Raw genomic sequence first — 14,286 nt, 5'->3', positions numbered from 1 at the left:
GAAGGATAGATGAGGTTCCAGGGGACCATGCACAGTGCTGTGACTAGGCATCTTCTGTGTTCATTCAACATTTGCTGAGCTGCATTCTGTGCCAGTACCTGCCGCAAACAGGGACAGGGGAAGGCACAGGCTGCCTTCAAGGATTTCTCCATGATTAGAGGTCTGCCATTGCTGAGACTTGTAGCTTTTGTTCAATCCCAGGTGGAGAGAAGGTTCTAGCAACATTTGGGTTTTGTGCCCACTTTAGCTAGAAAGCAAGATAGAGTGGGGTTGGGATCTTCAGCAAGATAGATATTCAAAATCCTGGTCCAAGTAATGCAGAGGCCAGGGCCTTAGGAGTTGAAGGAAAGGGATGTTGCCATTCCTTGGGCTTCAATTGCTTCAACTCAACAACCAACATCCATCAACAGCGATGATGATGGACACACAGGGCTATGAATGGTTCTCCATGACCAAAGCCTGAGACACAGCAGTTAGTTAAACAAGCCCTTCATTTGCTGGCGGAGTTGTGGCTGCACTTATCTGGGCCACACAGAGATGTCCAGAGGATGGGCAGCTCTTGGCCATTAGAAGTCCAGCTCCTCAGAGGCCCCCAAGACTTCCAGGCTTGTCCTGGGCCAGTCAAATAAAGGGTAGGTTGTCTCTGTCCCTTTTTGGCTCTGGATGGCTCTACCTATCCTTATACCAGGTTTTCAGGTGCCATATAGGAAAGGCTGGGGACACAGTCCAGGGACATGGCTTCTCTGGCCTCTTCTCTGCTATCCTTCCAAATTTTATTTTTATGTTTTATTTAGATGAAATTTACATAAAACGAACCATTTTAAATTGAATATTTCAGTGACATTTGGTATATTCACAACATTGTCCCAGTACCTCTGTCTAGTTCCAGAACATTTCCGTTACCCCCAAAGGAAATTCTACACCCATTGGTAACCCACCCCCACCCACCCCTTTGCCTACCTCTGCAACCGCCAACCTACAACCTGTCTGACTTTGTCTCAGCTGGACATTTCATATGAATGGATCATACAAAATGTGATTTTTTTGCCTGACTTCTTTCAATTAGCATAATAGTTTTGAGTTTTATCAATGTAGAATGTATCAATATGGCATTCTTTTTATGGCTAAGTAATATTCCATTGTATATATATACTGTATCACAATTTTCCTGCCATTCACTCATTGACGGACATTTGGGCTGTTTCCATCTTTGGCAATGAGGAGTAGTGTTTCTCTGAACATGTGTGTGTTTATTGTTTGAACATCCGATTTTAATTCTTTTGGATATATCTCTAGGAGTGGCATTGCTGGGTCATGTAGCAATTCTGAGGACCTGCTAAACTACTTCCCACAGAGGCTGATCATTTGATATTCCAACCAGCAACATAAAGGGGTTCCAACTTTTCCACATCCTCACCAATATTTATTTATTTTTTATTTTTTTGATTATCATTATAGTTAACCGAGTAGGTGTAAATTGATAACTTGATGTGTTTCAGTTCCACCTCCTTATTGACTAATCACCTTGAACATCTTTTCCTGTGCTCATGGCTATTTGTACATCTTCTTTGTATAAGAGTCTATTGAAGTTCTTCCCCTATTCTTTAACTGGATTGTTTCCTCTTGTTGAATTCTAAGATTTCCTTATATTTTCTGGAGACACCTTTATTAGATAAATAATTTGCAATTTTTTTCCATTCTATAGGTTGTCTTTTCACTTTCTGGACAATGTCCTTTCATGTACGAGGTGTTTAACTTTCTCGAAGTCCAATGTATCCATTTTATCTTTTGTGACTAAAGTTTTGTATCACATCTAATAATTCATTGTCAAATCCAAAGTCATGAAGATTTACTCCTCTATTTTCTTCTAAGAGCTTTATAATTTTAGCTCCTATATTTAAATTATTAATCCATTGTGACTCATTTTTGTATGTGATGTGAAGTAAGGGTACAACATGGTTTTTTTTGGCACATGGATACCCAATTGTCCCAGGACCATTTATTAAAGAATCTTTGTCCCTTTGAATAGTCTTTGCATCCTTGTCAAAATAGCCATCTGTGTTTTTAATTGAAGTCAACATTCACCTCTGGTCCTGCCACATGCTTTCTCCTCCTGACATTCAGAGAAATATCCAAGTTGAGTCCTTAAGCAGGAATACAGTCACTCTATACCTCTCAGGACCTTAACTAAGCCCAGATGGTGAAGAGTGTCCATTTTGCAGGTAGTTTAGGTGGGCCCAGGAGGCAGCCCCTCCATCCTCCTCAACACCAAGGGAGCACGCAGGGCATCACATCTACTTAGCCCTGGCCCTTCCTCACAGCCACACCAGGGCAGGTACATCCAGCAGTCTGAGGCACACCTGCCTTGAGACCTTAGAAGAGATGACCTCATCAAGGAAGTGACTTCACCAATGGCTTGTGTATTCCTCTAAAAGCTATTTCAGATTGTGAGTCCCATTTACAACCCCTGCTACTACAGCCCCTCTTACTGGGTCACAGACTGGTCTTTTGGAAAGTCCGAGTGTCAGTCCTGTAAAGACCCTAGGGGTATCTGGTCCTGAGACCCTTACCCTGGGGTACAGGACTCAAGGAGGCCAGGATGGGCCGTGGGAGTCTATGAACCTCTGAACATGCAGACACGATTCACTACACTCTGAGCTTTCATTAGATCTCAAAGGGGCCCCTGACCCACAAGGTTAAGAACCCCTGAGGTGACCAGCTAGTGGCAGAGCTGGATGGAACTCCCATAGTCCCTAGGGCACTAGTCTAGTACCCACAGTGATAACAGCAGTGACATCAAAGAGAGGCATTTGGGCAGAAAGCCCACCAGATTCCTGTGCTCTGTGCCCTCAGGGATTCCTAAATATGCCAAGGCCCAAGGAGGTAATGGAGGCCTCTTCTTGGGCCCAGAAAACCCCTGCCTCTCACGCCCGCACCATCATCCAGAGGCCTGTAGGAGCAAAGGCCTCTGAGCATTCTTGTAACACAGACTGATTAGAAAGGTGACTAGGAAGCTAAATTCTGCCAGCCAAAGCTGAGAGACTTGGAAACACACCCAGCCCCACCACTGATTTCAGAAAATCTGAGACTTCCCAGCCCTCACCCACGTCCAGGCCTGCAGTGATGGCATGCTTGAAGAGCTCCTCCAGGAGTCTAGGGCCATTTTCTGATGAACTGATGAATCTCTCCTCTTCTAGGAAACTTCCTTGCTTAGCCTCCCCATTTGGACACCTCTTAGCACTGTGGCACTAAGCCACCTTCCTCTGGTTTGTACATTGCACCTGCTTCTCCCAGCAGCCTGAGGTCACCTATTGAGCAGCTCGGAACCTGGGCAGGTGGAACCATCATCAGAGAGGGTAGGACATTTGGAGAGACTGACGAGCTGACAAGAGTGCACCTTTGACATCACTCAAGGGCAGTTTATTGAATATACAGCAGAAATTCAGAGTCCTTAATTCAAACACAGTGGGACTAGGTGATGCCATTCTTAGCAATATTTATGTCACACACCACGACTTCTGGCTGGGTGGTACCACCTAGAGACAAGATCAAGTCCACTCACTAGACTCATGGCAATAGGAACTGAGAGTAAGAAGCCACCATAGGACCCAGCCCCAGAGGAAGAACCAAAGATCGATCACACCCCAGTCCTGACAAAAGGCAGCGTGGTTTTGCAGCCCTGATCAGAACCATGAACTTGACTCTCCCTCTGTTAAAGAGGCAGTGACATCCTATGGAAAGAGCATGGACCCCTGAGTCAGCCAGGCCTGAGCCGGCAAGTAGGTGGGTAACTGGGACAAATTCTACAGCCCTCAGAGGATCAGGCCCCTGTCTGTCCCAAGGATGTTGACTGTGCCTTCCCCAAGGATGGGCTGACTAGAGGCAGCGCATGGAGGGTGCCTGGTGCACAGTAGGTGCTGACTATGGACGTAACCATGGATTAAAAGGGCAGTGAGTGGCCCAGGGACACAGGGGTGGAAAATCCCCAGGTCTCCTTCACTTGGTTTTGTGAATAGGGGTGCACCTTGAGGTCTGAGAATGTATACATTTTCTACTAAATAATAGTCATGCCATAAAGATCTTTCCAGAAGGGCAGGGACTGGAAGGCTGTCTTACTTCTCACCTTCTGGTCGCACAGCTCGGGGTTCACCCCACCATGCTGGCAGGGGTAGCAAAACCTCTTGGACAATGGAGAACTTGACCTAAGCGCAGAAGAAAATCTATCTTCCTCCCTCCCCCCACCCCTCTCTGCATGACCATTCCTTCCTACTACAGGCCAATGGCTTGTGTATTCCTCTAAAAGCTATTTCAGGTTGTGAGCCCCATTCCCCATCAGCCTCAGAGCTGATCATGGCTTGGGCTTCCAAAGCCTCCTGCCAGCTGAAGGCAGTGGGGAAAGTGAGAAGTCCCCAGGTCTGCACAGGACCTACTGACACACGAGGGTGACCACTGATAAGCACTTGAAAGTAAGATGAGGTGTGATGTGGGTAGCTGAGTGAACTATAGACAGTCCTAGAACTCGGAGACAGAGGATTCAGGTGTGACAGGCATCTTTGGCTCTGGCCAAGGCATCCTTTCTTCCAGGTGCTGAGGTGAGCAGGGCAGTGGGCTTATCGGGTGGTCTTCCTGGCTGGGGTGCTGGCTGGGGCACTCTTGCCCTGGGACTCCTTGAGGTCTCCCGCTCGTGCCCCTTGGGTCTTGGTCTGGCTGCTTCTGGTGCTGCTGGCACCACCGGCCCCAAGGTCAGCACTCACCGAGCTGGGTTGGTAACCATAGTAACCGTAATTGCTGCTACTGATGACAGCTGAGGAGGAAGGGCCAAGAGCAGGGGAGGGGTGAGCAGGTGTCAGTTAACCAAGGATGACCCCCTACAGTAACTGCTGTCTCCTCTGAGGACTCCCTGTTTAATCCCACGACAGTGGCCTTCAGTCAAGACACACAACAATGTCTGAGAGCCTGTCACCTGCTAGATGTAAAGGGAGGACACATAGGATAGACAAAGACCCTGCTCTCCTGGACATCCCTATTCCCACCCTTTCCTCTAGATGATAGTGCCACAGGGAGGAGCCAGCAGGGAGGGGTACACATGATTTCAGTCACTGCTGTCAAGGGACAAAAGGGAATAGGCCTACTCTGAAGCTAGAGAAACTTCACAAGGCAGTAACAGAAACTTCCAGATGAAATGAGACAATAAGCAAAGGTGGCATCACCTCTGGGTCTCAGGGTCCCTGGCTTTCCCAGCCCAACCCCTTTTCCCAAGGATACTCACAGATGCTAACAGAGGATGGATTCTCCCCAGACATCCTGCAAGACAGAAAAATAAAGGATAAAACCTCAGGGTCTAGATTCAGCTATGCCTTAATGGGCTCTTGCTCTTATGTGTAATCATTTTAATCCATCCTTATAACAACTCAGGTGGAGATTAGAACCTCTATCTTACAGATGAGAAAATGGAGACAGGGAAGGACTTACCAGGATCAGACAGCTGGCATGTGGCACAGCCAGTCACTGCACCCAGGCCTGCCTGACCCCAGGGGCTCTGTTCAGACACCACAGCCACCTGCACACTTGACCCACATCTGACACCCCGGCAGGACCCTGTAGCTGAGTCCACCTGCAACACCCCCCCCCTCCACAATTGCCATGTCACCAGCACTATTGTTCTCATCTTCTAGCTCCTAGCAGCCCGTCAGCCAGATGGAGAGTCCACAGCCCCTCCCCCCTCAGGATCAGAGTGCTGTCCTGTGCCCCTTACCTGCACTCCTCGCCCTCCAGCAGCTTGCGGTAGGTGGCGATCTCAATGTCCAGGGATAGCTTCAGGCTCATGAGCTCCTGGTATTCACGCATCATCCGGGCCAGCTCCTCCTTGGCCTGGTGCAGGGCTCCCTCCAGCTCGTCCAGCTTGGCCCGGGCATCCTTAAGGGCATTGTCCCCTCGCTGCTCAGCATCCGCAATGGATGTCTCCAGGTTAGAGCACTGAGGGGCAGAGGGAGAGGAGATCAGCATAAAACAATGTTGAGATCACAGGGTTAAGGAGCCCGACTCCCTCATTTTACAGATGAGGCCCAAGGTGACAGCTAGGAAGAGCCAGAGCCAACACCAGAACATGGGGCTCCTCTTTTGTGTGTGTGTTGGGGGTGGGGGGGAGTACTGAGGATTGAGCCCAGGGCACTTTACCACTGAGCCACATCCCCAGCCCTTTTTATTTTTTATTTTGAGACAGGGTCCCACTAAGTTGTCCAGGCTCGCCTTGAACTTGCCAAGTCTGCCTTGGAGCTTGCAATCTTCTTGCCTCAGCTCCTGAGTCACTGGGATTATAGGTGTGTGCCACTGCTCCCAGTTTCCTCTACTTTTTATTGTGGGTGAATGTTTAAAGGAGTTGTCCTGGGAAGCCACAGGAGCAGGTGCATTTCAGAGGACAGAAAGAAAACTCAGTGCTTGAAAAAGCTGTCTAATGCCTGAGTTGAAGGCTACCAATGGCTATAGGTTCAAGGACAACAGATGAGGAGAATCATGCCTAAGTCTCCAAGCAGTTCACCCCTAATGATCAGGCAACATGCCCAGGGCCCTCACTGTGGCTGGACCCCTCCTTCCTGTTAGCAGCAAGAGTGTGTCTGGATTCCTCCGGCACTCTGCAGGGAGGGTCTGCCTAACTGCTCCTGCATATGACCTGAATGGGGGAGGTCACTTTCCCTTAGAACAGCAGACCCTAACTTACAGCCAAAACCTCAAAAGCTGGTCTCTGCCAAGCACCCGGGGCACTGTAATGCCAGGTACTAGCAGGGGAGGAGGAGCAGTCCTCATAGAGTCTGTGAACCAGCCAGTTGTGGGCCTTAAAGCTGTCCCTGAGCCCCCTACATTGCATGCATGTTGTGGGGCACAGGGAGGATAATGGTCTCTAGCCTGTTGGCTAACTGTCACTTGCCAGCTGACCTGGCCTCTTCTGGAGGCCCCAAGAAGCATCTTTCTGCCTCTAAAGTCATCAGCCTATGAAACAGCATTTAGGATTTGCTACTCTCACATAAGACAGGATCCCCCAGGGTAAAATGGAAATGGTCCCATGGACAGGGAAGAGGATCCAGGAGGGATTCATTTGTTGCCATGACCCTCCTTCACCAGGACCATGCCCTGCCCTGAGGGCAGGAACTTGACATGGCCACAGAGAGCCCTGACACATGTCCCATACTCCCCACCCATGTTCCATGCCCAGTGGAAGCAGGAGGCACATGGGAAACCCCTAGAGGGGCATACTTGAGTACTCGTGGGCAGGTGTGTTAGACACAAGAGAAATTCTGAATAAGGGGACACGTGGACTTGAATCCTGACCCCAATACTGAGTAGCTGGGGCCCATGGCAAGTCAATTCCTCCAGTCCCTCTTGACTCATCTGTAAACTGGGGGGAGTGGAAGAATAGGCTCAAATCCTCCCAATCCTGATGACAGCAACACAAGGCAGGGTGGGGGAGAAGAACCGTAATGTCCCAGGGGCTCCTAAGCCCAGGAGAGGGAACTAGCTTCTTCTTAAAGGTTGACTCCAGTATCTCCATCACAGAAAGGAAACTCAGTCTCAGTGGTCTTTGCAGGGTAGTAGCTGCCCACCTGCTTCTTCACGTTGGTAATGTCACAGCGGATCCTCTGGATGAGTCGGTTTAGCTCTGACATCTCATTCCTGGTGTGTTTGAGGTCATCTCCATGCCTGCCAGCTGCCAGCTGCAGCTCTTGGATCTAGTGTTCCAGAGATGGGAGGGGAGTGATGAGACAGGCAGGGAGGGGTCCTGGGCAAACACCCCCCCCTACCAGGCTGAGCCAGGGCGACTCTAGAGCAGGTGCTAAAGAAGCTAGCACCTGGGCATCCTTACAGCTCTGAGCAAGAAGTTCACCCCGTTCTCTAAGCAGAACCTATCTGCAATCCCTTGCCTGTATTGTCACCAGGCCTGCAGTCCTTCCTGGGCTAGGTAAGGAGAAGATGCAACTCACATTTATTAAGCACTTCCCAGCGTGAGAAGAGCCCTGTCCCTTGCTTTCTCTCATTTATCACATAGTCCTACAGGCATTTTCTTAAAGACCAGCTTCTGTCGCAGGTACCCAGCAGTGAGTGGGACAGGTAAGGTCCCCATCCTCCTAAGTCTTTCATTCTCCTGTGGCATTTTCTTGGTCATGGGGGCAGAGAGGAGGGAAGCCCAGGGTTCCGTGTACCCTTGAGGGGGTCACAGTGCAGGATGGGTGGAATTAGTGGCTTCACTCTTCCCTGTGCCCAGTCCTCTGGGAAACAGGGAATGGCATGGCCATGGACAGGACAAGAGACAGGATAAGACATGCAGATGGCCGACACCCCCATCCTTGCTGTGAATTGTGCTATAGTTTAGATCTGGAATGTCCCCAAAGGCCCAAGAGGCTTTGTCCTCAGCTTGGTGCTACTGAGGTGTGGAAGAGTTAGAAGGTGGGGCCTAGTGGAAGGAAGTTAGGTCTTTGGGGGTGTGCCTTTTGGCAGGATATGGAGACCCCAGTCCCTCCTCTCTGTGCTTGCTTCCATGAGCAGCCTCCTTGCCGTATCTACCCCCACCCCACCCCCACCCAGTGTACTGTGTCACCACAGGCCCAAAGCAATAGGGCCGAGTAACTATAAACTAAAACTTCTGAAATCATGAGCCAAAATAAACTTTTCCCCTTTTTGTAAGTTGATTTTCTCAGGCATTTTGTCACAGAGAAGGAAAGCTGACTAGCAGAGGTGGGATCTAATGGTTGTGTGAAAAGGAGCATGAGAGCAGGGGCCCTGGAGGAGATTCCAGTAAGGATTTTCCCATAAGACAGCCCCAAAGAGTCTTACCCAGCACATAATTTCATTATTTGGAACACTCCTAGAATTTCAGTTGCTCTTGAACATCTTCCCACACCCATCAGAAAAGAGCTCAGGGCCTCCCCTGCTCTCGCTCCCCACCCAACCTCAGCTTGCCTATAGCTACTCTGTGTTTGTGACTCTCCTTCTGCTCTATGGCAGATGCCCCCAACCCTGAAAATGCATTTGTTTTACAATAAGAACACATCATTCTCTCCTCTTTTGAGGATTGCTTGTCCCTCTCTAGTGAGTACGTCCATGCATACCAGTTTCCTGATTTATCTTTGATAATACTGTCTGCTGAGACTTTTCAGCATTGAACCACTGGTTATAACCCTTCTTCATTGAATCTACAGTGTCCTGGGAAGGCCACCTCTCACATTCACAGGTGGAGATCACCCTTCCCAGGAAGGAGGGAGACCCACCCAGTGCCCACCTTGGTCTGGTACAGAGCCTCGGCTTCAGCCTTGCTCTTCAGGGCGATGTCTTCATAGTGGGCGCGGACCTCGGCAATGATGCTGTCCAGGTCCAGGTCCCGGTTGTTGTCCATGGACAGGATGACAGAGGTCTCACTAGCATGAGTCTGGATCTGGGCGATTTCCTAGAATGAGAGATGAGGACAGAGTCAAGGCCCCAGCTTCCTTCCTGGGTCCCGTGAGTCTTCTAGGCCTGTGTTCCCTGGAGAATGGGTCACTGGGTTCCACAGGGACAAAGTGGGGTAGTGTCTGCTGAAGATGTCTGAAGAGCCAAAGGAAAACAGCTCGCAGCAGCAGGCAGCAGGAGAAAGAATGAATTCCCTACAGTTCCACCCAACCTAAGAAGCTGTGCATTAGTAGGACCTCACAGGGTCATTTCTCCTGCCTGCAGGCAAGACCACTACCATGGCCCAGATCAACGGCCTCCTATGTGCACAGCCTCCTATGTGCACTCCAGGGACAGGACGCTGTACTTTCATGGTCAACTAGTGCAGGAATTTGCACCTTGCCACCAAAACATCCCTCCCTATTGTGACCCCCTTCCTCTCCTGGAAGAGTCAGGGGAAGCCCTCAGCTGCAAGGAGACAGAGCAGAGCTGGGGAGGGGCATCCTCACCGCGTCATACAGACACTTCAGGAACTTGATGTCTTTGTCCAGAGAGTCCACTTTGGCCTGAAGCTCCACTTTGACCGTGTAGGCTGCGTCTGCATCCTGCAGAGGGACAGCCACAGCCACGGATCAATACAACCCTAACCCTAAACTAAGTTGCTCTTCCTCTGACCCTGTCCCCAAAGCCACCTGACTTTATTATTATTATTATTATTATTATTATTATTATTATTATTAGCCCACAGGGAAGCACGTTGATGAACAGAATCACTCAGCATCAGTTTCTTCTCAGACTCACTGCATCTTTGGGAACTGGCAAAGCGGGTGGGGACTGCACTTCCTCTGCTGCATATGGAGAACACTAAGTCCAGAGAGGTGCTGAGTGCCCTCAGGTCACACAGAAGGGCACGCTGAACCAGGGCTTCCTGTTCCCATCCCAGAATTCTCTCCCTTCTGTCCCTATCTTGTCTCCTGTGTGTGTCCTTCCTCTCTAACTTGCTGGAGGCCAGAACTAGGACCCTAACCATGTTCAGACACCAGCCCCCTCTCCAGGTGGCCTGGGCTGAAGCCCTGAGCAGAGTTGCTTAAGATAGGGGCAGAAGAGACCATAGGCTCCTCTCTCCTCACCTTCTTGAGCACCACAAACTCATTCTCCGCTGCAGTGCGCCGGTTAATCTCCACCTCATACCTGCGGGCAGGGAGAGAAGATGGCAGAAGCTCAGCCCTCTCAGCCAAGTAGTCTCTTCTTCTGCTGGCCAGGTAAATGCCCAGGCTGCAGAGTCCCTGGGATGAGCACTGAGGCTAGTGGTAGGTGTAAGAATCCCCTGGATTATCTGACTTCTGTGCTTCTGCTGCACCCTAGGAAAATACCCAGGTGCCTATGGGGCTTTCCAAACTATTGGGTCAATAAGCATAGGCCCCTCTATCCACCAGCTAGGGCCTTCTCACCAAACAGGGTGGGGCTTTCCCCCATAACCAGAGAAGGGACATGAGCTCCTGATCCTGGAATTGACTCCCTCACCTCTGAAAAAGTGGTTCAGAGATTAGGTACATGACCCCTGACCTTTGGCAGGTCCTGCTCACCTCTTCTTGTAGTCCTCCACCACGTCCCGCATGTTCCGCAGCTCCGAGTCCAGCCTCACCCTGTCCCCAGACAGGGTCTCCAGCTGTTTCCGCAGGCTGCTGATGTGGCCCTCATAAATGGGCTCCAGGTTCTTCCTACAGTTGTTCAGGTCCAGCTGCTGCAGCAGCTCCCACTTGGTCTCCAGCACCTGGTTCTGCTGTTCCAGGAACCGCACCTGGAACCCAAACCAATGGCCACCTGGAACCACAGGGATGCTCTCAGTCTCCCTGAGAACCATTGACTCTCCAGATTAAGGGGATTTTTGTAAAGTCCTTTGTCTCCAGTTCTGACTCACTGACCTTGGCATCTGCTGCAAAAATGACCCTTTACAGGTTCTCACTCCCTCACCTCTGGACTACCAGTCCCTGAAAACTCAAAGCACCACAGCTTTCTTCTGTTGCCTACTCTGGTCCCAAGAGATATTTTTTCATATCTCAGCTAAGTGTTTCTTCCTGTGCTCTGAGTTCTTCCTTCTGAACAGCGTTTGATTCTCTTAGCCCTTCATGTTCTTCGGAGAGCTGGGGACCTACCCAGCTGTCCCTAGGAGCCCACCACTGCTTTCTCAAGGTAGGGCTACCCTCTGCCCAATTTCCCACCCTTCTCTGTATAATCCCCAAAGAAGACAACTCATTCATTCATTCCGTTGTTCTACCTGCCTTGCAAATCTGTCAAATCTGTTCTCTGTCCCTTATGATGAGGGAGCCCCTCCTGAGGCCCAGCTACACCCTTCCATCCGTGTTGCCCAGCCCTTTCCCAGGTATTAAGGAAATTTCTCCTACCTCACTGAATCGCCTTCTCCTCCTCCTGTTAGACCCACCTTGTCAATGAAGGAAGCAAACTTGTCATTCAGAGCCTTGATCTGTTCCCGCTCCTGGGCGCGCACTTTCTGAATTTCAGGGTCCAGCTCCACGTTGAGGGGGGCCAGGAGGTTCTTGTTGACAGTGACCTGGTGGATGCCCCCAGGCAGGCACACAGAGGCACACGAGGGCCCCAAGGCCACACTGCCAAACATACTTCCAGCAAAGCCGCTAGCCCGGCCCCCTCCATACCCAGAGCCATGCCCAAAGCTGTACCCTCCAGCCCGAACGCCACTGCCAGCCACGTTGAAAGAAATATGCCGATTCCCTCCAAGACTGTAGAGGCTCCGGCTGCCAAAGCCAGCCCCAGCCCCTTGGCCAACAGTGCGGTAAGAGGCCAAGTTGCCCACTGTCTTCCTTGGCACCACTGCAGAATGCACGCTGAAGCTGCCCTTGTCACCACCGGACTTGAAGTTCAGTTGCCGACTCATGGTGGGGAAGACGAAGCCGACCGAGTGGGAGAAACTCAGTTGCCAGGGGCTAGACAGCACGAGGCTGGGGCAGCCAGAGCGCTGCCTCCTTTTATCCCTGCCTAGCCCAGGCCCCCGGAACAGGGCGGCTCTGTGCCATCTCCCCTGCCCCTGCCGAAGGGCCGGGGGCCATGGGCAATTTGCAGAACAAAGATCTCCAAGCCCTTTGCAGCAACAAAGCCCTTCTGATAGCAAGTGGAACATGCTGCCCTTGCACACTGAAGTGGTCTAATTTGGAGTTTATCTGTGCTCCCTAATTAGGGGCCTGGAGAGTTATCCCCTCCCGAGATCTCCCAGCTCTGTTTTGCCAGCGCTGCCTCCTTCTTGCTTATCTATCATCAAGGAGCAGGAGGAAAGCGAGGCTTTATCCAGAGAGTGCTCATCTGGACACTCCAGGTTTATTCCCAAAGGAAACCATCTTCCTGGTATCCATTCTTGCTGAGGAACTGAGGTGCTTAAGCCAGAGAAAAGAAGATTTGGAAAGGAGATTCTTCTTGGAAAGGTATCCTCAAAGATCTGGAAAGAAGCTCCACAGAGCCACTCTCAGGGTCTGCTAAGGATCACAGCTGTCTGGCAATGGAGTGGACCTGAGAAAGGAGGGTAGAAAGGAGCAGGTAGCAGCTGCCTCAGCCCCTGCAGAGATGTTGTCTGGGGATTTCTGTATTAGGCAGGGACAGTCTGGCTTGTAGTGACCTCAAATTTGCTTTTTTAACAGTGAGAAGCTTTTCCGACAGCCAGCATGTCCTCCGGTGGAATTTTCTTTCCTGGATAAGCTTATCAGTCCTATCCTGGAAAGCCAGGCAGGGGCTGGACATCAGCTCATCTCTCCCTGTGTAGAACGCCCCCTATGGGAAGCCCTAAGTTCCACTGTTGGGATCAGGGTGGGCTGCTCTGCCAATGTCCTGATCACTGTCAGGAGCCACTCAATTTTAGAACAGGAAATATCAGCCCTTTATAGCTCAGGTAGTCCTGATGGAGTGGCATGTATAAAAATTATTTAAAACCTAGGTATGTGGTAGCTGCCCTACTGCAGGACGCTGACCACGACCTATAACTCTATCAGGGACCTTGACTGTTGGCATCAGGCAGAAGATAGCAGACAGCTGCTCCCACTGTTGGAGTGCAGACAGGAAGGATGAGCAAGGCAGGGAGATATGGAGGCTGGAACCTGCTTCAGAGGACTTCCCCTTCAATCCCTGAAGCAGCAGTGGACCTGCCTCCCAGCTTTCCTGGCAGGGCCTGACCCTCGGGCCAGGGAGGGCACAATTGAAATGGTGGCTTGGGGTTTTCTAAGCCTGATTGAGGGTCCACAGTTGAATGTTTGCTTCCTGCTGGGCAGATGCTGGCTTTGCCTCCTTTCTGATGTGAGAATGTCAACAAATCATGTAAATTCCTCAGCCAAGGGGATGGGGGTGATTGACACATGGTCCCAGTCCCTAAGGAACCTGCAGGCCAATGAGAGGGATCTGAACCAAGAACTTAAACCAGAGCCAGAGTAACAGAAGGGCACTCTGAACTATGGAACAGAGGTTGCAGAGGAGGAGTGGCTACTTTGGATGGGGTTTTAGGAGCCTCCTGAAAGCTGGGCTTAGCATCCCCCAAAGTGCTCATCACAGGGGCTGCCTTAAAGGAGCAGAGGTTACAGAATGACTTCCAGCGATAGTAGCAGTGGGGGCAGCAGTAAGATGATCTCAGTAATAGTGTTAACAGAGGAGCGAAGGCCTATGGTTCACTTCATTTCCATGCCAGGATTCTGCCAGGCGATACGTGTATCTATAATTTAGCCCTCACATTGCTAAATTTATTTACAGTTGAGGAAACTGATGTTTAGTGCCATTAAGGAGCTTGCTCAAGGACACTCAGCCATTCAATCAGAGCTGAGACTGGAGTTCAAGTACACCTGGTGTCAAAGCCCA

General features: G+C 50.6%; 1 protein-coding gene across 1 annotated transcript; it reads right to left on the bottom strand.

Moving 5' to 3' along the window:
- Positions 1–4,610: 4,610 nt before the first annotated feature.
- Krt74 (keratin 74) lies at positions 4,611–12,331 on the bottom strand. The gene is made up of 9 exons (XM_071609180.1): positions 11,861–12,331; positions 11,004–11,218; positions 10,548–10,608; positions 9,927–10,022; positions 9,272–9,436; positions 7,599–7,724; positions 5,756–5,976; positions 5,270–5,304; positions 4,611–4,804 (listed from the first exon to the last, which is right to left on the bottom strand). The coding sequence occupies exons 1-9, from the start codon at positions 12,329–12,331 to the stop codon at positions 4,611–4,613; spliced, it is 1,584 nt and encodes a 527-aa protein (XP_071465281.1).
- Between the last annotated feature and the right edge of the window lie 1,955 nt (positions 12,332–14,286).

Source organism: Marmota flaviventris, chromosome 3, assembly GCF_047511675.1.
Source record: "Marmota flaviventris isolate mMarFla1 chromosome 3, mMarFla1.hap1, whole genome shotgun sequence".
Taxonomy (NCBI): domain Eukaryota; kingdom Metazoa; phylum Chordata; class Mammalia; order Rodentia; family Sciuridae; genus Marmota; species Marmota flaviventris.
The sequence above is the reverse complement of the archived record's forward strand: the minus strand, read 5'-3'. Positions and strand labels throughout refer to the sequence as shown.